Here is a 25,952-nt window from a genome sequence, read left to right as displayed (position 1 = left end):
GTTCAAATACTCAGATTCAAATATTTGAACTAGACTGTAAAAAAAATACTGTTAGTTACACCCATTTCGATCCAGAAATTATCACTTGCAATCTATTTTATATTTTTGCTCTATGTCATAAAACACCGCGTGGGATGTTCACGTTTAATTCAATTAATTTAGTTGCGGTAATTATCAAACAATTTGATCCAATTATGTGTCAAACCGAATTATTTCAGTGGTCAGTGCGTTCTATTCATTGCGAGCTTTTATAGTTTTTGATCTGTTTTAAATATTTGCATACTGAAGTTTTCATGTACTTAACGAAAGCCTGTACCGCTATGGTGTAGTTTGAAACAGGAATAGCAAACTTTACCCATTTTGAAAGTTAGGAGACCGGGGCTGTTTCAAAGCTATTGAAATGTTACTTGACAAAATTTAAAGGCATCTCTGATTCAATAATTAAAATGCAAGTATCTCGTGACGTTGAAACGCATTATCCTTTGAATAATCTTTATCGTTTTATTTTTATTTATTTTTGTTTTTGGGTATGAACTATAAAAAGAACCCTATTGATTAGGCTCGACTGTCTGTCCATTTCTTACCAGGTCACATTTTCACAGATAATGCTTGTTTGTTGTTGTAAAACAACAAATAATTTAAATACAAATCTAAGTCAAGCAACGGCTCGCATCGTCAGAAAAAAGATGCTTGTTTTTAATTTGCAGTTTTTCTATCCTATTTGTATGGAACTCCGACTCGCATTTAACAAAAACCCTCCTTTTCAAGGCCACTTGAGCTTTGTGTTTCGTCCACCTAATCCTCCTACATCACAATATGTTTTATCCGAATCCTTAAATATTAAGTGTCGCATCCAGATAATTAAGTTAGTTTCCCATTAAAATTAGCCTTCAGGCGATTGGGACTTTTAATACCATTTCGGGTCCATTTTGCGTCCAGAATTTTTAACATTATTTGACAACCCTACTCATGAAAGGTAGTTGGGTAAACATGAGTCTAAACAGAGTTCCTAATTAATGACTCAGGCTCAGTAGGAGGATGTGCAAACACTTGGGTACTGCGTTTGAGAACGACCCAAGCTCTGTTCATAAACATACCGACGAGGGTTGCCCAGTAACATAAATTGGATATTTTTCTGCGTTATTCGTAATCCGTCTGACCTTTCCAATGGGTTTAATGATGAAATGTTATATTGTACAAACACTTTATGGTAAAGGTTCAAACACGCAACCCTTTTCGGAAAGTTCAATATTTTGCCACAAATAAAACAAAAACAAATCTTAGTATGCAGGCCTAATTTTGTATTAAACAAATTGTATTAAATTACTTATTAGATAAGTTTAAATTGTATCCTAAACCTTGACTGATATCGTTGCTTATATGATTTTGAAACCACTCAACCATGATTGCCTGTAATAGCAGAGATTCAAGGAAGTGACGTACACATTTGAAACCATAATCTAAATTAACGTTTAGCGTATAATAGAATGCTGCTTTTTGGTTTAATTTAATAACATTTTTTTTTTAAATTTATGTGAGTCCCGCATTAAGGAATTTAATTCTTGTTTCGCGGGGGGTTTTGTGAGTTCGGCGTGGTGACGTTTAAGATTTTTAATTACGAAAAGTGGCTCAAAAAAATGACTCAAAAAAAATTTTCAAACATCTTTACTCAAAAACCTGAGCTTACAAAATTAATGTAACCTATCGGCTTTGTGCCTATTGGTTTTGAAATTATTTCAAAGTACGCCTTTCAACATCATTTCACTAGATATTGCTAAAGTTAGATACAAGTAGGCCTCTAATGAAGCCTGAACATTTGAAATACTAGCTAACGTAAAATATAACGTACTATTGTAATTTATAAAATACGCCTCTACCTGTTTCATTTTCAACGTTTCGTGTTTACCGAAACTCATATATTTATTAAAATATAAACCATTTTGTGGAAGAAGTTTCATAATTAAATTTAAGGGTTGAGTATGTTCAATTTAGGAATAGGTAATGCTTTCAGTACTTTAACTTCTGATGAAGTTATTTAAACTATTATTGTTATATTACTTTTGTAAGCATTTAACTTTACCTGTTGTTTATAAATTTAGGTGTTAATAAACTTAATAAAGTAATGATTTGTAATACTTTTTATTACTACTCCCGCATTTAGGAATTGAAACCTTGTGTCGCGGGGAAATTATAAAACATTCAAGTCACATGCATAAAGTAAACCTAGACACAGGACAAGCATTCGTGGATCACACAAAATGCTTGACCTTCTCGAGGGAACGATCACGCGTAATCCAAAAAACACCTCCAATAATTTTGACGTTCATGACAACATACTTAAAGTAACATGCCAGCCTATTTACGTCCCACTGATGGGCACACACCTCTTTCCACATAGAGAAACTTAACTCATTGGTCACGTACAAATGAAAGTGAACTAATTGTAGTGTTTGTTTGTAGAGTCGCATGTGGGTGGATGTATCAGAAACTAGATTAGCATGGTATCATATGAGCATTACATACACCCACGACTAGACCGGGTTAGTTCCTAGATTCACGTGAGATGCAATTAAGTACAATATCATATGCGATCCTGTTCCTAAAATAGATCTTTTTACATGTAACCAAAGAGAATTTAATAAAATAACTTTAAAGATAATATGTAAAGACTGTTAAGTTTGAAGATAGTAACTATTTAACTTTAAGGATAACTATACTAATATTATTAGGACAAAAACTTTACAGAGTTCGGTCGTTTTTGGGATGAACTGAAGAACTACAGAACCAATTTTGAAAATTGTCTCAGTAGTTCCCGTGTATTCACTTACTAGATAAAATATAATTATCAATACAAATAGATTTATAACTAGCTGAACCGTGCCCACTTCATTGGCCAGGATTTTTCGATTGTGAAACAATTTTCAAAATCAGTTCAGTAGTTCCGGATTTTATCAAAACAACGTCCGAACCTTGTAAAGTTTATTGCAGTTACTCACATAATATTTTTTTACCCAGTACATCCTGGGAGCCATCCAGGCATACAAAAATAACGTAAAAACCGTTAAAGCCATTTAGGTTCAGTGACATATACACGTTTGTATCAAACATCTTTCACATTGCAGGACAATGGCAACCGCATACAAACAAAAATTGTTTCCACTCTTTTGAAAGAGAAATCGAAAGATACGTGCTTTTGATTTATCTTCAATGCGTATTAAACCCTCTTTTGTTCCCAGGATGAGTCTGAGCAGCGATTGGACGCAGACAACAAAAGCGCTCAGTCGTATTGCATGCACACCGTGGATTTGGAGTTCAGACACGTTGTCAGGTCCACACACATCGATAAGAGCATAGAAGCTAAACGAAAAGTGAGTTATCACCCCAAACTATTGTAAGATATTTTTGGTTGCTCCACAATTTTTTATCAGAAAAGTGATCATTTCATTCAAGACATATGACTAAGATTTACGATCTCTAGTCTTTTGAAACGAAAAATGTGAATGAATCAAAGATTAGATCCAAAAAGAAACCCAAATATATACATATTATTTGAATAAATATACGTTCCTTTATTTCCATATACTATAATCGTAAGATCTGGGATACTCCAGGTATTATTTATTACGAACATGACTTGAACGTTTTTGCTCTACCTTGATAATATTTCCGAAGGGAAATACTGTATTATTTATTATCTGAGAGGCCTTCAGTTTGCTTTTTTCACCTAGAGCTTATAAATCGTCTTTTTAAAAGGTTCTTTTCAAATCTCAGCTCGTATCATCAGCAAGGCGGATTACACTCGCTTACTAGTGTTTAACGGCAAGAACTCATTATAAACGGTGAAAATTAACTTATTTAGCTCTATTATCTGAATACACCTGATCTTTTTCCGATAATGTTGAAACCCATCCAAATGGGATTATCAAGGAATAGAAAATGCTTTTGTATTTCGCCCACCTGTGTCAATTTCAATTTACATGTATAAATGTCGAACCTCCTCTGTAGACGCCTATCAGCCGCGGATTCAGGAATTCATTTAAGATTATTCCGTCATTTCTGAAATAACAACAAGCGTTGTTGTGTAAGTAATAATATGTAGATAGGTCCCTTGTTTTGTTTCATTTGTGAGGCCGAAATGTTCGGTAGATATGCTAATGTAAGTTCCGTAGCTACGCGCGGGACTTTAATTATAATATAATGTTAATAATTCTCTATTTTTGTTGCTGTTGTCTGCTAAGATTAATAAGGAAGCCTAATATAGAGTTGCCTTTGTCACGAACTTAGGCTCATATTGTGTAACGCAACACATATCTTTTGCTGTCCAATTTATTATGTAGGTATGAAAATTTGCGTAAAATATTTTTCATTCCAAAAAAAATCAAATTCTGATATTACTTTCATTCTACAAACTGTTTACTAACAAGATTGTCCGACTAGTTTCGGACCTGAAACTATGAGTAAATTGATAATTAGGCATGCATGAATCTCACGACAGTCACTGTAAAATAATGTATCGACTTTGATAGATTTCCCATCAAAAGTCTTGACTAAAACATTTCACAACACTTTTTAATCTAGGTTTAACTTTTAAGTACTATATTACGTCCTACTCTGGCAATGATTTTAGAAGTTTCCCCTTTTATAGCTGTTAAGGGATCTTTGGGTCTTATCATTAATTTAGTGTAGTAGTTAAAATACTAACTTATAAAATGGTGTTAAGTGTTGTTGAAAGTACTGATGTATTTTTAATAGGGCCCACCGTCACTTTAAGTTATATTAGTGGGGGTGGATTCCAAATTTGCTCTGAACTGTGTCGTAGCACTGAAAACAAAAAAGTGACTTCGTAAGTAGTAAGTATGATCTTATTAGTATGTCGTGTCTGTATGTCGGTCTGTGGCATCGTAGCTCCCGAGCAGATGAAGCTATTCAATTTGTTTGTTTTCTATTTAAATCGAATCATGTTCATGTCATGTTTAATAACATTTTGTCGAGCCATTTAAACGTTGTAGGGGTGATAGTTTTTACCATCGGCAGTTTATGGCGTGACAAATGATGCGGATTTGACAGTGAGTTGAAAATTCGTGTGACCAGGCACTAGCTCGTACACTTTCTACTAGCAACTGATGTTACCATCCCTACTTCCAACGTACGTAACAAGTAAAACCAGTGATAAAATATCTCTACTACTGTATTTCCTCAGCACGTTGATATTTTTATACATTCTATAAATACACTCGATAATGACTCGCTAAGAAGTCAACGTGTATACGTTACCCTAACGATGTCATAAGCACAACGAGGGCAGTCAATACAAAACGACTTATTTTTAACAAACCTAATGGACTTGACGACGGAACCCGAGAATATGATTGTAAGAAACTTGCTTAAAATTTGTCTAGCGTTTGAAGAAATGTAGAAAAAAATAACAAGATGAAAGGAACTGGAGAAGACTGTAGACGGTAATATGACTGAAGGAAATGATGGAAATGACGATTAAAATAACTAACATGGTTTTACATTTTTTTTTTTGTTTTTTTCTTCTTAAATCGATTAAATAGAAATACTGTTATATTGTTCAATCTGAAACCATTTGAGCGTGGCTTTCTTTTGCCTTTGATTTTTATTATTTGAACAGGTTTTTTTTTAATCTCTCATATCAAATATCTCTACAACACCAGAGCATTCAAGTAGAATTTCTCGGAGCGCTACAGAACTAAATAGACAAGATTTGATCTAAAGTTAGCTGAGTGGTTGAGGTCACTACGTCAAAAGCACAATGCACGACGAGTCACCGGTTAGATCCCGCCTACGAGACTTTGTGTGATCCACAAACGGTTGTACTTAGCTTGTGTGTCTTGGTGCATGTGACTCGAATGTCTGTGAAATCAAAGCCACACAAGGATTAAATAAATTAATAAGTGCGGGAATCATAAAAAAATGTTCTTCTTCGATAGTTCTTGACGAAAACATCATTCCAGATAATTATTATTAATTTGTGATGCAACATTGTCTGTCTGAGATTTATACCATTTAGTCAAGATTTTTGGGGCCTAAAGTGTCTGTATACCTAGACGGAACCCCACATTTCATCAAGAGTAATTGATACAGCGTTTCATCAGTCTATACAAATAATAATAGCTTCTCATTCCGAGAAGGCTCATGAATAGAACATGTTTGTTACGTCATATCCCTGTTCGAAGTGCGGCCCTTGCTGTCAGCAGCAAGGGCATGTAACCCTTCAAACAATGGAGTTTTTACCTTGAACTGGAAGCTGATAAATAATTATTAAGGGCTTCAATAAACTCGTTTCAAAATGTTTTTGTAATTTGAACGAATGGTCGGCTCTTGTTTTTGAAATGAATTGTTTATTGTTGTTTTGTTACATTTTGAAGCATTTTCTGATTGTGCAAATTTGATATGAACAAATATATATTCAGCTTTTGATTGTAAGCAGGCGCAGTTTGTGAAATAATACTTTATTTCTCTTTAGCGATAACACGTGCCGTAATGACGCGTAATATTGACTAGAAAAGGTGTTTTTTTTATGAAAATCATAATAAACTACAACTTTTGTGTTAAATGGCCCTTGGTTTAATTTAGGGTTGTACCTAAATTATTATTTATTGAATTATACATACTTTCAGTTTTAAAATTGAAGTTTTTGTTTAATTTATTGTATAAATCGTCTTCATGATAAAGGTGTATACTTTTTAAGTTTTATTTTGGAAACTTAAGATATTCTTAAGGTATGAATAGTTAATTTTAGAACCTTAAGATTTTCTTGAGGTATGAATGTTTATCTAAGCTGTCATCAAAGTAACAGTTTAAAGAAGTTATTCTGATACTATATTAGTTTCGAAACTTTGTTCTTTCCAAAATGTTATTTCGATAATATCTGTCGACATAATATAGTTCAGGCGTTTCATCGATAAAGTTTATTTAAAAAAATGTACCTCATCGTTCTAAAATTTTCTTAATCTAGAGAAAACCATAATTAATGTGCTGTCAAAGGAATATATTATAAATTCAAATTGGAATGACGCAATGAAGGGGAATGCGGAAATATCAAAGATACGTATTTCATATTCACTGGTTCTCGTGACATGTTATTGCTTTTAGCCCTGGTATTGCGTATGGTATGTTGACTCTATATGACATTGGCTATGTTTTGAAAGGGATTCCACAAACAGCTTTGTTTCTCGGTTCGGGAATCACTCTTTGTATTTACGTACCCTGGTTAAAGCGTTCTTTCTGTAAACAAGGTATAATTTTACGAGCGCTGACACTGACAAATCGCTCATATTTACTGATCCTGACAAGTTAAAGTTATGTCACTTGTCGAAATGGAAAGTTCTTTCTAATCATTTGATATTTTCTACTTTAAAACAGTGTAAGTTTGTCTAAACTTTAGAGATGTTAAAATTGAATGAGGTACTAGCTTAAATCAACGTACATTCAAGATAGATATTTGGACAATTTGCTTGATCATGTGGATGAAAGTCATCGCGACAAAAAGAAACGTTGCTTACCAACAGATTGTTACCGATACTCTTCCATTTTAATACCAGTTCCTTGAAAATTATTAAACTATTCAAAAAAAAACTAACGCCTTATTTAAATTGTTTTTTTTTTTCAATTGATTTAAACCTTCCATGACACCGTATTAGCGTGTACAATGAGTCTTTATAACAATGAAATTGTAATAAAAATATTTAATAATGATACACATGAGGTAAAAACAAAAATGTTTATTCTTTAACAATCAAACTTTTACAGTCAGTCTTACGTAGAGAACTCTAGAGTTTAAATAGGCCCCGCTTTTCAAACATTTAGGAAACATACATAGTTGAAGTTGTGTACAAAGAATAAGAAAAAATATAAAGAGTTTTGTTTTCTTTCAGGTAATACGAATGCTGTTTGTCATCATATTGGAGTTCTTCGTGTGCTGGACACCTCTCCACGTGATAAATACGGTAAGATTTATCATTCTTATTAATGATAACAATACCATCCTTTATTTATCATACTGCTTGGCACAGACTTTTGCCCATATAGGGGAGGTTTGACCTTTGATCACTACGCCAATTCACTGCGAGTTGGCGATTTCAGATTTTAACATTTGGGGTTCCAAATTTTCTTACAATATATTTATAAAGAGTATTTTTTATTTTATTTCTTAGATAGAACACCTGTCCAGTTTCAAAAGAAAAAAAAAATACATGATTGAACATCATAATAATTGACAATCATGTTTGCATCTAAATATGAGCAGTCAAATTGATTCATAAAATACACTTAAATTTTTTTTTCAAGCGATTTCTTCGCATTATGAGAATACCTTTAATTATTATTACAATTAGACTGAAGTTTCAATCATGGATGAGTAATCTTAATTTAATACCCACTTTGGAGGCAACATCTGTTTAATTTGGCACGTAACACTGAATACGCAAGCTTAATGAAAAGCTCTTAGTAAGTGGATTATTGAATTTGTGCGGTTAAGACGTTATTGGCTTGGATAAGTATAATCAGTACAGGCTGTGATAAGTACGTGATCTTAAGGATCGAGACAAGTTAAATTCTATACTATCGATCTGACAAGTCAGTCATGATACTTTACGAAGGTGAATGTTGTACCCGTACATTTGAAGTTCCAATAATGAGCGCCTGTAGATCCCTACTATCCCTACTAATATTATAAATGTGAAAGTAACTCTGTCTGTTTGTCTGTTACGCTTTCACGTTTAAACCACTGAATTGATTTTAATGAAATTTGGTACAGAGATAGAGTTGACCTTGAAAAAGAACATAGGATAGTTTTTATCCCGGACTTTTGAAGAGTTGAGAAGAAGCTGCGGGCGAAAAGCTAGTACAGTATAATTCTTCGAACGCTAAAAAACACAAAATTACTGCAATCATTTGAATTAACGTCTTAATCAAGTTTTCCATTCCTTTTCTATTCGAATGCGATGTAACATTGTCACTTCTCGGTTCTCAAAATTCTCCTAATTAGTGCTGAGCATTAGTGCTATAGAAATGTTCGTTCCATTTGGATATCAGCTTCAATCCGTTGACTTTCGTTACCTGTGAAAGCTGCAAAAGACTTAAGATGCTACTTAATCTGCCCTTAACTTTGTATTAACATAATAGAGAAGCTGTTTCAGGGGTTAAGTTGGGAAGTGAAAGCCGTGGTCGTTTTCCTTATAGGGACCTTGTTTCTAAAGATTTGGTTAATTAAGCCAGGATTACATACGTGTGTTTCATTTTTAATAAGTCTAGTTTTTGTTCAGACAAAGAAGTTTGAATTTCAAATGCAAACATAATTTATTCGAATTAGGCTACTAAGCAGTACTTTTTGAGAGCATCCCGAAATACCAATATTTCACCGTTTATCTGTGAAGAAGAAACGGCGCAATAAAATTAATGTCCCTACTGCTTATATGAGTCAGCCATTATTACACAATAATGTATGTTGTCAATCGTTATTAATATTGGATGTAAGTAAATAATGTGAGTATTCCATTAATGAGCTGTTTACCGTTTATCAAACCTGCACGACAAACATATGATTAATGGCTTACTTATCACCCTCTATTGGCAACTAACTAGCTTGTTTCTTTTTCTAATAATAAAATACCTATTGTAGTAAATGTCAACTTGTATCATTTCATTTATTCCTTAATTTAAGCAAATAAATTATAATGCTTGAAATAGAAATGTACTATGTTGATGCTTTCAGCGACATAGCATAAAATACTTTAGTGCTTTTAGTGCAATTTGAAAACTTTGTTTCAATGTCATTATAATAATAATATGTCCATGATCGAGTATTACCTGAACGTCCCAGGGGGCTACTCTTTACGGGGACTCAGAGCTCTTGCATGTTGTAACCGGTTCAATGGAGAGATTGGTTGCAACAGCTATGTACATAAGTGGATTACTCTTATTGCATAATAATAGAAATTCGCTCAAAGTGTGTGAGCTTTGATAGCAAAATCGGTATGATACCTCTCGAGGTCCTCACAACCCTTCTTCCTCAAACGCCTTCTATGGTGGGACTATAGATAAAGTTCGATATAGAATAGCCGTCAAATCTTTAGGAAGATGTAAAGATGTATCCCATGAAAAACAATACTTGTCAAAAATACCAAGTCTCGCAAAACTCAGTTGCTCTGCGGTAAAAAGTTGTGAGATCCATGTAATACCAAGTCGGTTATTAATTTATTCAGTCTCTACTTAAGTGACTTTCTGTCTTAATACGTCCAGTCTCTAAGAACACGATCGTGGTCGATAACAATTGAAAATCAATTTTATTGTGTCTGGAATCTCCGTACTCGAAGCATTAAGTTGTTACGTAATAATTAACAGCATCTTATAGTGACGTATATCAATATTAAAATTCTTGAATGTTTTATATAAATATATCGAGATTTGGCCATCGCACTAAATAATTGAATTTACATGTGTTTTCAGGCGATTGAATTTACACGTGTTTTCAGGCGATGGCCTATACTCCAAGCTATAATATCGATTCAGAAAACACGGCAGGTCGTAAATTTACCATTTATTTCAATAAATCTCTAAAGGCCTATAAAAGTATCCAATAAATACTAAATTAATATCCAGATTAATCTGAAGCGCTTATGAAATATTAAATTTGCCCCCAGGCAAACTCCAAAGTGACTTAAACACCGAATAATGGTTCGGAAACGTTTAATTGAAATTATTACTCTATTGACTGAATTCGATAAACACTTCGGAGTATTGACTGATTTTAGTTTTCATATAACATTTTCCGCAACGTCATCTAGTCTCAAACTAAACAAAACTGGTTATGAGTACTAAACAACTGATAAACATTCTTATATATTTCCAAAAACAAAAATAATTGTACACTAATTACACCCAAGGTAAGGCGGGGGAATCCTCATGACCACCCAATACCTCGGGGAAGGAAATGGGTACTGTCAGACTCTTACTGACTAAACGTGAGTGTTTCGTCATCGGCACTTTTATGTCGGCGTATGGTAATGCGTTGCAGTACTTCATACACGCATAAATTACACCCTGACTGAACAAATGATTGTGCTCATCACACAAACATTTGTCCAGGGTGCGAATTGAACCCACACCCTCTGGTATAGCAGTCAAGGTCACTAACCACTAGACCAACAGGCCATTCAAACCAGATTAGAATCAACTTCATTCTTGGAAAACTCCAGTTTCATTTGCCGATCAAGTTATCTTTGGGTGTAAACAGCGGTTTGTTAAAATCACACAAATGATGACCTCAACGATTTACAGTTTCATATTAATTGGCACTTAAAACAAATATATTATTTTGTGTATTTTCAATTAACGTGATATTCAAAACTGGCTTAAAACTTTGGATGTTAATGATTGGTATCCAAGTTCAATAATCAATCAATTATATTTTGGCTGAAATTGTAGGTTGTGTTTTTATCCGAATCCATCTCAACGTTGATGAGGCTTCAACAGGCTAATTTTGGAATAATTACCTTCACTGATAATGTCATCGAGGAAGTCTTTTTGACTTTAATCTTTGATAAAACGGACGTGAGGCATAGGTACTTGTAATTCTGTAAGAGGATAATGAGGGAAAATTCAAGATTATTTTTAAGACTCATTTTATTGGTGTAGTCAGCCCAAAGATTTTATCATAATTAATTACTCTTGCATAACGTCCATTTTAATAGTACCTAGTAACGAGTGTCAGGAAGTCATTTTCGATTCTTAGTCGTTTCCTGATAATTTACGAAGGGATCTCATTATTTTCAAATTTTTGATACTGATCGGATCAAATATATCTTTATTAACTTGCTTGTGGTATTAGATACCGGCTTCGTTACCTGGTGTTAATATCAATAATTAAGAAATGAGGAGCGAGATGCTAGCAACCAAAGAAAGATCAATGGGGCGGCCTATGCCCTGCAATGGTCGAATATGGGCTGATGATGATGATGATGATCTGATTAAAGTTGTACTAGAACGATTAAACATTCTTTTTCACTCACGGGCTAACTTCATGGGAAGAGTCCTCTTCTTCTTATTGCTTCATACGTAATATTACTAAAAATACTTTTATATTGATTGCTATTAAAGAGTAACCTATGAAGCTTCTTACCGGTTTTCCTAAATAGAAACGATATTTTGGAACGCTGCATCTAAAAAAGACATTAACGTCAATTAAATCATAAAGCTATGTAGACAAAAAACAAAACCTTAAAATTGTTTTAGGCTAAAAAAATAGGATTCATTATTTATGTAGAAGTAATAATAAAATCAATTGCGAGCGATAATTTCCATTCAATTGAACACACACGTTACTCACGACATCCAACAGTAAAGTTTCTTGTCACCGACCATTTAAAATAACTTCTAATATAATTGTCACTGTCATTAAAACTCTCCATTTCATTTCAAGGAGTCTTCCTAATTGGCTATAAATACCTTACTCAACGAATGACCTTGTACAACCATTTAAGATAATATTACCTGAATTTATAACTCCTTTGGTGGAAAAGCACGGCTTCTTATTGATACTTAAATGTAAGTGCCTATTATTACATTAAATCTGTTTTGTAATATGGTGCTCAAAGTTTAATTTTCGACGATTAATTTTGGAGCAAATTTTCCGGATCGTGTTCTAAGGTATTTGAAAATTGTAAAATCGATTATGAAATCCATTCTCTAAGTTCTTGGCTCTACAATAAATAGCTCCGAATCCGTTAAACTTCTTAGCATATGGATAAAAAAGATAAGTATATTTTCCAGGCTAGTGTTTCTTTTCTCTTTTTTTTAAGGCTTCACAGGTTTACAAATTTTCAAACTTCATGGATAACATTTATACTTCCCCTACGTGAGGATCGAACCCGCAAAACGTCGCGACCACTGTGCCCACTCGGCTACACATATCCATAAAAGTGAACACTGGAGTAGGCCACACATATTGGTATATCCCTCGTGCTGTATTTATTTGAAACTACGATAGGGAAACGAAGTTACTTTATGCATGCACTTTTGTTCCGCACTGTACTTTTATTTCACAGAAATTTGTGTATGACGCAGTATTTTTAGATTTTTCCTTTTCTTTTAGTTTGTACGGATAGGCATGATTCACTAGCTTCTGTATAAATTCTTTGTCCTACCAACTAATACTAATACATGATAGCAGAAAACTCATATTTTTTTTCAACGGGTAAACGGGATTTTAGGTAGTAATTAAAAACAAATGGAAAATATTGTTTGCATACTGCCTGTTTTTCTGATGAATTTTGTTCTAGTTTCTGAAAACCTAAATCGTTTTCCGGGAACAACCCGGGTTAAAGGTATTGGGCGGTGTTATTGGTGTTATTTGCATTCCGTTATTTACAAGAGTTATAGTTATGGCAGGCTTAACCCACCTTAAATGATGGAATGTGGACCGTTTTGATGATGTAAAGTTCCTCGGGAAGTAGTTTAATGCGATTTATAGAAGCTAAGCCTCTTCGTTTAATTTCATATTTCTTGTGTATGCATCAAGTTATTTACAAACTAGACTAACTACTTGAGGAATTTTTTAGTAGTCAATCGGAAGCTGATGCAATTTTCTAACTTTATTATTTATTTTTTGGATGAATTAAATGCAATTTGATGCATTAAATAAAGGAACAGTTATTTAATGCTCTTAGTTTTTGCTATGACGTGACCATCGATAGTAATATATGATACCGGACTATAAATGTTCCACAACCGGGTACATTCCTCTGTCCATAAAGGAAAGGGTTGAGAATTGACTATCTGCCTTGCAGGAAAAACCCAATCTACTTTCTTTATCTATGCCTTCTAATGATATTCATAATCTTTTATTTATGGAAACATACCAAACTACACAAAAAAAAACAATCGTTGTAAAACACATTCAGATACAATATTTAGTATGTAAAAGTCTGCACCGACAGAATAACGCGGATATCAGAAAGGGCTAACGGCGGAGGAGTAAACAAACGCCCTGTAACAAAGGGTAATATTACGTTTACAGACCCAATTCGCAACGGATAATGGGTATATAGTACCATTAACTCGAAATTCGTTTGCATTTTCCTGGTATTTGAGTAAATCCTTGTGTATTTGATTTAACGTTATACAAACTAACACGGGTAATGTGAATGGTGAAGAGAGATACTGCCAGGTATGAATAAAAAAATAGTGAACACAGATAATATATTTTTGTAAATTTTATTTTAGAAAAAAAAAACTTTTTCGCGGTTTGTAACGCAATAGAGGTTCTGATACGCAGCACTCAAGCGTACAATAGATGTCACTTTTTGCCAAAAAAATCCTTAAAGACTTTCTTTTTGCTTTAGAAAGGAAGGGAGTAAAAGTAAGGAGTTGGGGAGAAGTTTAATATGCGACAGTTTACCATACGTATGCTTTGATATTTAACATCAAAGCTGCTTTTAATAGGCCAGGGAAACACACTTAGAAATCCAGTATAATAACAAAGTTGCCCTATTAAAACACCTTTCTCCATTAGGCTCGTTATGGTATTATCATTTAAAGGTAAGTCATTAGAAACGCTGTTACAACCATTATGAGCATCATGAAAGAGCCGATTCTCAGATTTCAACCATTAGGTAGAGGGGTTAAATTCTGGAGGGCTTCTGCTTAATAAATATATTTTAGTTTTGTGGTAGCGGTTCTGTTTAGTTTGAATTATAATTATTAATTTCGTCAAAATAATTCTCATGAATGTGCGAAAAAAATAAGTTAAATTAAAAAAAAATATGTTGTTCTGCTAGTAGAAATTTCTCGAAAAAAGGAGTAATTTCCAATATTTTCATTTTGAAATAATAGAAGGGTCAGGAGAAGAACTTTATTTATCGGCTGAGTGCGAGTCGGACCCGCGACAAATTCAAATTCAAATTCAAATTCAAATTTATTTATTTGTTAAACATAGGTGGTACACTTGGTGGAAAATTACATTTTAGTTGCACTATGTTTCACCTTAGAAGGTATACAAATATGGTTTGACTGTAATAATCAAATTAATACATGCAGCCTTATAACATATGTATTATCATTAATTTATACTATATTAATACATGCGGCCTTATAAAATATGTGTTATCATTAATTTATACTATATTACAGTATATTATAGTATAATAATCATCATATTATTATTTTGAATTTTTTATCAAAATCTTATCAAAATTATTATATATTAAAGAAAGTTATTTAAATAAATCGGATATTATTCTATACATTTTAAAAGGATGATATTTTTTCAAAATTTGTCGTTTAAATATTCATTGACCGAGTAGTAAGCCTTCTCAATTAAAAATTCTAAGAGTAGTTTCTTAAAGTTGTTAAAATTTTCAGTCTTTTTGATGAGTAAAGGTAGATTATTAAAAATTCTTGGAGCCATACCTAATATACTCTTTGAGAATAGAGCTGTTTTATGTGGTTTTATGCGAAGTGTGTATTTGTGGCGTTTGGAATTAATGGTTTCAAATAGGTTAAAATTTCTCCTTACAAACACAGCTACTTCATGTATATATATAGATGGAAGAGTTAATAATTTAAGGTTTATGAAGTACGGCCGACAACTATCAGTAACCTGCAGCTTGCACACTGCTCGCAAACATTTTTTTTTGGGCTTTAAAAACTAGCTCTCGATCTGAAGAGTTTCCCCAAAAAATTATGCCATAGCGTAACGACGAGGACACATATGCATGGTAAGCAGTTAGAACTGTTTCGCGGTTTGCAATTTTGCTTAGATTATGTAATGCATAGTGATATTGGTTAATTCTTTTTATAATTTGTTCAGTATGTTTACGCCATGTCATTCCTTCATCCAGCCATAGGCCCAAAAATTTTGATTGCACGATTTCTTTAATTCTTTTATTTTCGTAACGTACGTCAAGGTCCGGGTACTTTATTCTCTGTTTAAAAGAAATAATGTTAGTTTTTTCTAAATTAATTTGAAGATTATTATCTCTTAGCCAGTTAATTATATTGGTTAAACTCTGTTCAATTTCAATTTTTAATCCTACTTGACTTTGCTTGTTGAACAAAACAGTGCTATCATCGGCAAACAAAGTCATTGGATGTGGCGTAACTTGGGGCATGTCATTAATATATATTAGGAATAATAAAGGCCCAAGTACACTGCCTTGTGGTACTCCATATTTTATAAGTTTTGGCGAAGATAAGTATGTTACCTCGATTTTAGTAATAGGGCAGATCTTTTTTATTTTAGTAATTTGTTTCCTGTTATTTAAGTAAGATTTTATTAGGTTTAAGACATTACCCCTTATTCCAAGGTTTTCCAATTTAAATTCTAATATTTTTAAATCTACGTAATCAAATGCTTTAGTTAGATCCATAAACAAGGCGCTCGTGGGTGTAGAATTATCTATACCTGTGATTACTTTTTCTAGAAATCTGTATATGGCCATATTTATGTTTTTATTTTTTCCAAACCCATATTGTTCGTTTGCTAATATATTATTATTTTCCAAATAGGAGTAGAGATTGTTATATATATTTTTTTCTATGATTTTAGAAAATATTGGAAGTAGAGCAATAGGCCTGTAGTTTTTAGGGTCGTGTTTATCGCCTTTTTTAAACAATGGACTGATAACAGACACTTTTAAGCTGTTAGGAAAAGTACCAGTTTCTATGCATAAATTTACTATATAACTTAAGACTGGGGAGATTTTAGTTGCCACATATTTAACTACTTTAGTGATTATGTCATCAATACCTGCACTGTTGCTGTTTTTTAAATTATTAATAATTACATATATATCGTGTGGATTGCATGCAGGCATAAACATGGATTTTAATAAACTATTAGTAGAGAAATGTTTCTGAGACCTATTGCTATTATTTGGTTGTACTTGATTTATATAAAAATTGTTAAATTCTTCGGCAATCTTATCAGGGGCATGTATCAATTTATTTTCAAACTTTATAAGCGCAATATTTTCCCTGGGCGAATTATATTTATTACTATTTATCACTTTCCAGGTAGCTTTTGATTTATTACTAGCATTATTAAACGACGTGGACCAATAGAAAAAAAATCTTCACTTTTCCATTATTACCGTAACAAATGTTACTTTTCCGCGGTTCTGATTTTTTTCTTTAGATTTAGCAGAAATAGAACTATATGGTAGAAGCCATGACACACAGAAAGATCGACAGCTTTGCCTCAGTGATAGAGTTCAGTTTTTTCGGGTACGAAACCCTAAAATTATCACTTACCAAAGTCTTCATATTTATACGTTAATAGATACAACTATGTTAACAAAAGCAACTTTTAGCTACCCTTGCTTAACAAGGCCAAATGCTTACACATAACCAACCAAACTGATATTATAAATGAAACTGAAATGACCTAGCAGTTATCAGCACACTAAAGGGAGCTAAGCGGCCCAGAACGATGACGTCACTGAACGATTATACTTTAATGATAGCCCTTGAATCTCCAGACAGCCATAAACCGCCAAGTGTTGGGTATAATTACTTACAATATATAAAATCTAGCTGAGGTTTACACTTTGGTATTTTAATTCAATAACAATGCTAGGAAGAGTATTTTCAAGTGGAGATGTAACAGGTGTTGAAACCACGTTAGCTCATTGAGGATTTTCAAAACCAGACCTACCGAATTAATACATTAAAATTTTTCTGTTCACTTAAAAATCAGTTAGAGCATCCCTCAAATTTGACTTAGATGAATTCATGAAGATCTCTTTCCTAATAAATTAAATGGAAGTACTAACAAAATGGAAAGCCAAAACAACCAATTCTATTTTGTTTCTATGAAGCTATTTATGACGATCATGATCAACCTACATTCATCTACTGCTGGACCTAGTCCTCTCCAATAACACGCCCTTTGAAATCTATCTTCGGCTGCCAGCCATCTTGAGCAGATCAGCAAGCTATTGCGACTGGCCGATTTCAAGTACAATTAAAACACATGAAATATGACCATCGAATCGAAAGCTACACTCAAATTCGATCCATTTTTATGTTCGACAGCGTTTTTGTTCAAAACTTTCAGACTTTTCCAAACAAACCGTACCTTCAAAGAACTCCATTCGAATTTGATTTAAGGATTTTTGTCCCGATCAGGAAAGTTTGTATCCGTAAAAGAACTTTATAAACGGTGTTACTGTGTGAGTTTCTTATACCCTTATTAATGAAAGATGTTACTTTCAATGTTAATGATATAAGGTTGCTCATTAGTGTCGCCTTCCGGGGAAATAGGGGCTACATGGCACTTAATATAGCTGACGCACCCATCTTTCTTACTTGTTACAAAGTTTATAAGGAAGTGCTCCTGTTTAAGTTTACCCTTGGGGTTTTACATGAAAAAAATCTTTAACAAATTCGTCTACACAAGAGGAAGTTCATATAACAATAATTAAGGACTTGGCTTGTAAAATAACTAGATGTTCTATAAAATAATCTTATATTATGCCTTTAGCTAACCAAACTTCGAGCCTTCTTGCCGTTTTTTACAATCAACCAACAAGAGTAGAGTCGTAATGTGCTGAATGGTCCAACATAACGTTGGAAAAGGCCGAGATTGCCGAGAAGTCACATATGTTGCATAGCATGGATATACCCTACCTTAAGTAATAGACTCACTCAATCACTCAATAGATTCAGGAAACGAATTACAAAAGAGAAATGATAGTTATAATATAAAAGACGAATAGAAGCAAGACGTTCAATTAAATAGGTATAATTTTCTTTATTTTACATGACCCATATTTGTAGCGGATTTGTCCAACGTAAATAGTTACATGGTTCCGCAATAAAATGGGCAGTTTTATCGCTAAGAGCTCTTTTACAGACGGCCTTTGGATGGACTTAAGCAGTATTAATACCAAGCAGTTGTCTTACAGAGAGATGTGGATTGTCGAAAACTTATTTGAAAAAGTATGCTTTTTTACATTCTTTAGCAGAAAATAAATCTTTTAAATACAAAACATATGCACAGCTTTTAAAATCGAAATGGAAATCATTTATCTACTTTTTGTAAATACTTACATAAAAACGGCGCACGACAAAAAATCTCATAAAATAGCAAGACCTAGACTTAAGACCCAGCAGTTGGTGATTTTAGGTCGTTAATAAGGTTTAGGTTAGGTTATTAATAAGTCGGTCTAACATCGATGTGTAACCAGTATACTCTTTCCAGATCTACCTGTTCTACCCCGATGAGCTGTACCAGTACATCGGGCCCAAGGGTGTGGTCTCTCTGCAACTCCTGGCTTACTGCTCGTCGTGCTGCAACCCCATCACCTACTGCTTCATGAACAGGAAGTTTCGACAGGCCTTCATCAGCTTGTTTAAAAGTTGCAGACTCTTCAGGTAAAAAAATAACTTTCATTTTTACCATAAAACTACTAGTCAATAAAAAATAAAAGAACAAAGTGGAGAGTCGATTTACAGCTAGGCTCCTATGATCACCTTCCAGCTCCATCGGATCAACTCAATGTCTCTGTAATATTGCAGTCACACAGCAACATATGCATACAAAATTTAAGCTAAATCTAAAACCGGGAACTGGGTCAAATTTAACTTGCAAGATTTGTATCGTAAAGGCTTATTTGAAAGCTGAGTCCTCGATGCCGATGTGGAGTAAGTAGCATACTGGTTTTACAGTTTCAGTCGCTGAAGTTTGCTGACTAAAACAAATAAGTTATACTGAGTAGGAAGTAGGGATAGCGCTACAGGATTTTCGCTTGTCAGACAAAACAGACCTAACTCGTAAAGTATTCCGCTGAGTAGTGCTGATGAATAAAGGAGATAAGTTTAAACAATATTCTTGCAGCATATTGTCTCGGGTTTTTTTTACTGCGGATAGTAGCGAATACGACATAGACGACACAGAGGAGCTCGTGGCTAAGCTATAACCGCATAAGTGATTCGATTACAGGTTAAGCTATGCTTGACGCGGTTGGTCCGTAGATGGGTGACCATCTTTGTCATAACGAGTTCCTCCGTGTTTCGGAAAGCACGTTAAATTGTGGGTCCCGGCTGTTATTCCTACATCTTTGACAGTCGTTACAGGTAGTCAGAAGCTTGAAAAAGTCTGACAGCCAGTCTAACCAAGGGGTATCGTGTTGCCCAGGTAACTGGGTTGAGGAGGTCAGATAGGCAGTCGCTCCTTGTAAAACACTGGTACTTAGTTGAAACCGGTTGGACTGGTGGCCCTGGTAGACCCCAACATAGTTGGGAAAAGGCTAGGCCAATGAGTAGCGAATACGACATAGGTTTGAACAGGATCCATAGACGAAAAAATACTATTAAGATACATGCCACATGCGGGCTCAAACTCAAACATGTGCCTCGTCTTATCTTGTTTGCATTCTAACTTCGAGGTAAAAACGCATCGTTGCCCTGAGGCTTTGTGGCTTTCGAACAGATAAACCGATTTTGTTTTGTTTTTTTGGTAAATGTTGAAGCTGGAAGTGTTCTTAGCTATGATTTAGAAAACCCGTAAACTCTAAGATGGCCGACATAAAATATATGTAGGTACACAAATTTTGTGACGACCTTCTTGGATCAGTGTAAATATTTTTTTGTATATTCCAAAAATAAGTATCTATAAATTTCACCTCTAATGTTTCTTATATCGCTGTACATTATAACGAGGGGCCTGATGTTGTTAAGCTTCCCCGCTGAAATGAGTTTATTCATTTTCTGAGGTATGCGCGCAGACAGTTGCACCAGATGTGCAGTTTAAATGACTTGTCGCCAAGGATCTTAATTGAATTTCAACGTTACAGGACTTCGTTTCAGTTGTTTTTACCTGCTTTTAATATCTCAGTAGAATTACACTTTGAAAATAGACTTTTCTTTTCATCGCAAAAGCAAGCGCGAAATTCCCAGCTTAACTAAATATGACAGATAAAATTGACAAGTCTTTTAAATCTCGCCATTTAAAAGAGTTGTCAAATATCTGTCATTACTACTGATCGCAAAAGTTTACTACATAACGTTTGAGAGGTTTTATACGTGTTGTCAAATAATAATGTATCTACTGTGAGACGCATATACGAATTTAATAAAAAATATGAACAATGCAGCAAATTATAAAGTTTTCATCTCATTCTGCATCATTGACATTCAGATATTAAATTTCGAACTGATTTCAGTCTTTAATTGTTGTTTATTCGTAAATTGTTTTCAGTTAGTAATTTAAATATTACAATCAAGATTAACACCAACGTATTTTTCTCGGAAATATTATTACGGTGACAATGAGGGCTGGTTTTAATCAGAACTTGTAGTACGTACACGTATGAGTATATTATCCAGGTCAACCAAATTTTCAGAATTTTTGATTGTATTTTCGGTACTATATTTTTGGATTTGGGATTCGCTCGCCTCGTTTTTGAATTGTATTTTATTTCGCCTCCGTAGGCTGTTTCCAAAAATATTAATTAATTCATTACTCACAAAAAAGATTGAGACAGGTTTTTTTTGTAGCAACACAAAATACAACATTATATTCTCACTCCACCAAATTTTATTGGGCACTAAACTGATAAGTCTGATTCGTCAGGCTAGATCGCTATTAACAAACAGTTACACACTGATCCCTCGATATTCTTCCAATAAAAAAACTATAAAAGACATGTAAAAATGATAATAATATATGTCCTATTTGCAGAATGAATAAATAACTTCATTTCAAAACAAAAGATCAAGAAAACGTATTCTTGTTAAACCTCCAGCTCATTGTTCATTTGTTCTTTACTTTCTGAACAGCGTACAAAACACGCATTGCAATAAAACCTCAGCTTTATCGGAATGTGGTTTTCAAACTTGTCAACAAGGCATTTTATTGACTCCTGAGTTTTTCCTGAATACTCAGGAAATTGCGTGACCTTTGATATAAAAACAATTGCATGTCAGCATTTGAGGGAGCATTTCTGATGAGGGTTATATCAGGGGTTCTGTAATGGTATTTTTCGTGCAAAGAAAAAAGTGGAGGTATCATAATATTCCACAAACTTCACACAACGCCATCTACTATCAAATAGGGTGAAGTTTTTATTGTGATTTATTGTGACTTCAGATCACTGATAACCATACCTATATAAAAGTTAATACACGAAATACAAATCATTATGTACGTATTATAGGCAGATTACAGAGACACAGAAAAAAACTACTAAAAGTTCTTTACGAAAAGGCTTAACAAAATGAAAACGTTTTTGTAATAAATGCATCATAAATACAATGAGGCTATGTAGAAAAAAGTAAAAGCACAAAAGTTAATTAGATACATAGGTAAATGATGACTTTAATTAATATGCTCGTCATTTTGTTGATCATTCTTGGAGGACAATTACCAGAACTCAAAAATAAGTTATGAAGTCCCAAACTGGTAAATATTTGTCCCGAAAAATTCATAAAGTCATAAAAAATTCAACGACTCTTATGAAAAAAGTGACAGACCGTGAATGTCTGTTTATGACTTACGTTCCAGCTGTCTTTGAAAAGAAAAAGATCCATTTATGCATATAATCCTTAATTTTTGATGATGAAAAAAGGTGTTGGATTGGATTTATTATTAACTTAGATTTATTTTCTCATTCTTAACACCTTTAATTTCATAAATAAAATTGTCTTTTAATTTTCAGAAATAAACAACACTGCCTATGCCATTTTCAGTATATATCTAACATAATCTAACGGTATTCAATATAGTTATAATTATAGTAAAATTATCTTGTATCAGCTAAAATCATATTCTTATAAAATATCTTCATTAAATATAAGTTAGTTACACTTTGTCACTCATTTGATTGATTTCGGTGACCTTTGCCAGGACGTCCTGTCCTTGGCATTTTAAAATAATAACAATAAGTAGTAACAGTGAAGTCCTCGCCCACTCACAATTTTGTTATAGATTTTAATAAACGTGTTAAATTTATTTCTTTTCTTTTTTCGACAGTCAATTTTACAATTTTCTATTTTCTTATTTCAACAATTACAACTTATTTTAGTTTCCGTTACAAAGCTGTTTTGTATTTTGAAAACGGTTTTGGTACATCAATTATTTAATTTTCCATATTATTGGTTCTTAAATAATTTAAACATTTTACTAATTAACTAAAAACCGAATAAGCCTAATCAGTCCAACAATTTGACCACCGGAACGAATGGCATTTTTTTTTTATGAATGTTATACAATAAGCGTATCAAATCTAATTTCAAATAGAAAAATTTGGCCAAAATCTTGATGTAGTATCAGAGTAAAGATAATAAAAATTGTCCCAAGATGTACCTTAAACTTGAACATTTGTTACAGGATGTGTTTTCCCGAGAAATTGGAATGCAAGCAGGCAACTCCTCCACCAGTGAGCTCCAGCCAGGATGCCACCGCTTGCGTCATTCGGGGCAGCCACACTGGACGCACAGGTAATTACTTGCATTACAATCAATTGAATTAATATCGTAATATGACTGAACTACTAGATTAAAAAAAGTTTTTATTTCAACTGAAAATAATATATCTTCGAGTCAAACATGTTTTGAAACATGAAAGAATTCCACATGAAATAAAAAAATAACAGATAAGATTTTTTTTTAAACTAAATTACATCAATAATATCATCATCAGCCTAGCCTTTTTGCAACTATGTAGGAGTCGGGCTTCGGTAAGGCGTTGGTTTTACAAGGAGTGACTGTGTATTCGACCTCCTCATGATAACGCTTAGTAAGGTTGGTTGTCAGAATTCCCAGCTTCTAAATACCCGCAATGACTGTCAAAGACGTATAAATAAAATCCGGCACCCACAATGGTTCTTCCTAAACATGGAGGAACTCGTTATGACATTATGTAGACTGTCACTCCTCGATGGATAGACCGTATTAAGCGTGGCTTAATCTTTCATCGACTAGTGCTGTTGTAGATTAGCCACGAGTTCCTCCTTCTTACTAAATAATGTATAAGCTAATTGAATCTCAGTCCGGCTATTGAATTGGAATGGGTCTTTTTAACAACTATTTTTTTTTTTCTAAAAGTCCCAATGATCTAAATGAACCATACGGACTTGACTTGACTCCAACAGCATTCGAGAGCATTTTAGATACGACAAAAATTAATTTCATTTTAATTTTCTCGGAAAGGCGGTCTTCGATATTTCCAGTTAACGGAAAGTGTATTTTCTTTCGTCATATTAAGTTAGCGCAAAGTAACTTTTAACATCCATTAATTAATTAACAAGTTTCATTTGTACGATAATGAAACTGGAGCTTTAACTTCTTCAGTTGCATGAAACAAGTATAAAATTGTAATTTTTACTGGCAATACTATATAGGTCACTTCGTAAAAGATTTTCTAAAATCCAAACTCACCGACGTCACACTTAACACTTTTCAAGACACATTCGTTGATACATAAAAAATAATTTCAATTTACGATTTAAGAAGACTTGAAAAAAATATATTACTTGCGGACTGGTCTTTATTAACATCTAATTACCTAAAAGTCGCAGGGACCTCTGATTGTGAAAGATTTTTCCATTCCGTTTCCGTTCTAAGGATTCCGATCGATAATTATTCAATTTTTCATACTTCTACCAATTTTATTAATAAGTGTAAAGGTATCTTAGCAATGCTTTGCTTCGTTTAAAGCGTTTTTCACCAAAGTAATGAAATGATATGCCTCTAAAATACCAAAGAGAAAACGAATGAAAATGACAATTTGTGTAACAAAAACAATGTGAAACACTCCAAAAAGCAAAGGAATATGTTGAAGAAATCAAAGAAAATTTTACGACCAATTTCGTTACTTGTAAAAAGGTTTCCATATTTTTCAGTTCATTCTATTCAATTCTTGGTGTCAAATGTTTGAACATGGTTCCCGACCAACGCGCTACTTTGAAAGTGAAACAAATTGTATGCAGAATTTGAAAGTGAAAAGTTTTCTAAGAGTGTACTTTTATAAGTTGAGCTGAAAGCTTTGGGTATGAAGTATTTCTTTTTCATTTAAGAGCTTAACGCTTGTTTTGTTCTTTTTAAAGATTTTACGCTTACATCAAAAGTTGCATACATTATAAAATGTTTCTTTTAAAGATTCCTTTTCTAAATTATATAAAACAGAACCCTATTTTTGAATCTTCACTATTCGTCTGTCCGTCATCAGACTGTATCTCATGAAAAGTTAGATGCCTGAAATTTACACTAATAATGTCTCTTTGTTGTCGCTAAAAAAAAGAATAAGTACCAAAATAATAATTAATTAGTTTGGTCATAATTAATTTGTCACGTTGTTAATCAGTTAAATTTTTAGTCCATTTGGGTATTTTTTACATATTTTATTTAAAGCACTTTAATTAAGCTGAATTTAAATAAACTTTTTTGAATAAAATAACAGATAAAAAACATATCATAACTCATTATTTCGATCACACAAACAAATTTACATCCCACCAACACGCTTTTTAAATCACTTGTGTCAATTAATTTGTGCTGTCAATCAATCAAAGGCCATGAACGCAAACGGGACATTTAATGTTTATTGATTGTTTACAAATAATATTTAAATAAAACTGAAATAATTAATAACCACATGGAATTCCTTTTCAACTCAGTTCCAGAGACTCTTGTTAAATTTTTACTTAATAAAGTTTTATGTATTTTAAAGTATTTAAATGAATTCAGTTGAAAATGATTATTGTATGTAGGTATGTACGTAAAAACGAAATTTCAACAACAACCAAATGTTTTCGGAACTATCAATTAAAGCTCGAATTTAATATTTGCTAACATTGTTAGGTACGTGAAGAAAAATTTCCATGAAAAGTTTTTTTCGTTGATGAACAAATATTTTTGCAATGGGCTAATTGGAATTCTAATAATCGGGAGTCTTGTTTGATTGGTTCGTATTGTATTTGAGATGAAAA

At 33.2% G+C, this 25,952-nt stretch overlaps 1 protein-coding gene across 1 annotated transcript in view; it reads left to right on the top strand.

Moving 5' to 3' along the window:
• LOC113506960 (cholecystokinin receptor type A-like) overlaps positions 1–25,952 on the top strand; it is a 94,108-nt gene that overhangs the window by 66,265 nt on the left and 1,891 nt on the right. Inside the window, exons 7-10 of the mRNA XM_026889809.1 lie at positions 3,237–3,368; positions 7,902–7,973; positions 19,226–19,398; positions 23,354–23,463. Coding sequence (XP_026745610.1) covers positions 3,237–3,368; positions 7,902–7,973; positions 19,226–19,398; positions 23,354–23,463 — 487 coding nt within the window. The remainder of the gene's footprint in view (positions 1–3,236; positions 3,369–7,901; positions 7,974–19,225; positions 19,399–23,353; positions 23,464–25,952) is intronic.

This window comes from Trichoplusia ni, chromosome 2 (genome assembly GCF_003590095.1).
Source record: "Trichoplusia ni isolate ovarian cell line Hi5 chromosome 2, tn1, whole genome shotgun sequence".
In the NCBI taxonomy this organism is placed as follows: domain Eukaryota; kingdom Metazoa; phylum Arthropoda; class Insecta; order Lepidoptera; family Noctuidae; genus Trichoplusia; species Trichoplusia ni.
Note: the sequence above shows the minus strand (reverse complement) of the source record. Positions and strands in the feature narration are given on the sequence as shown.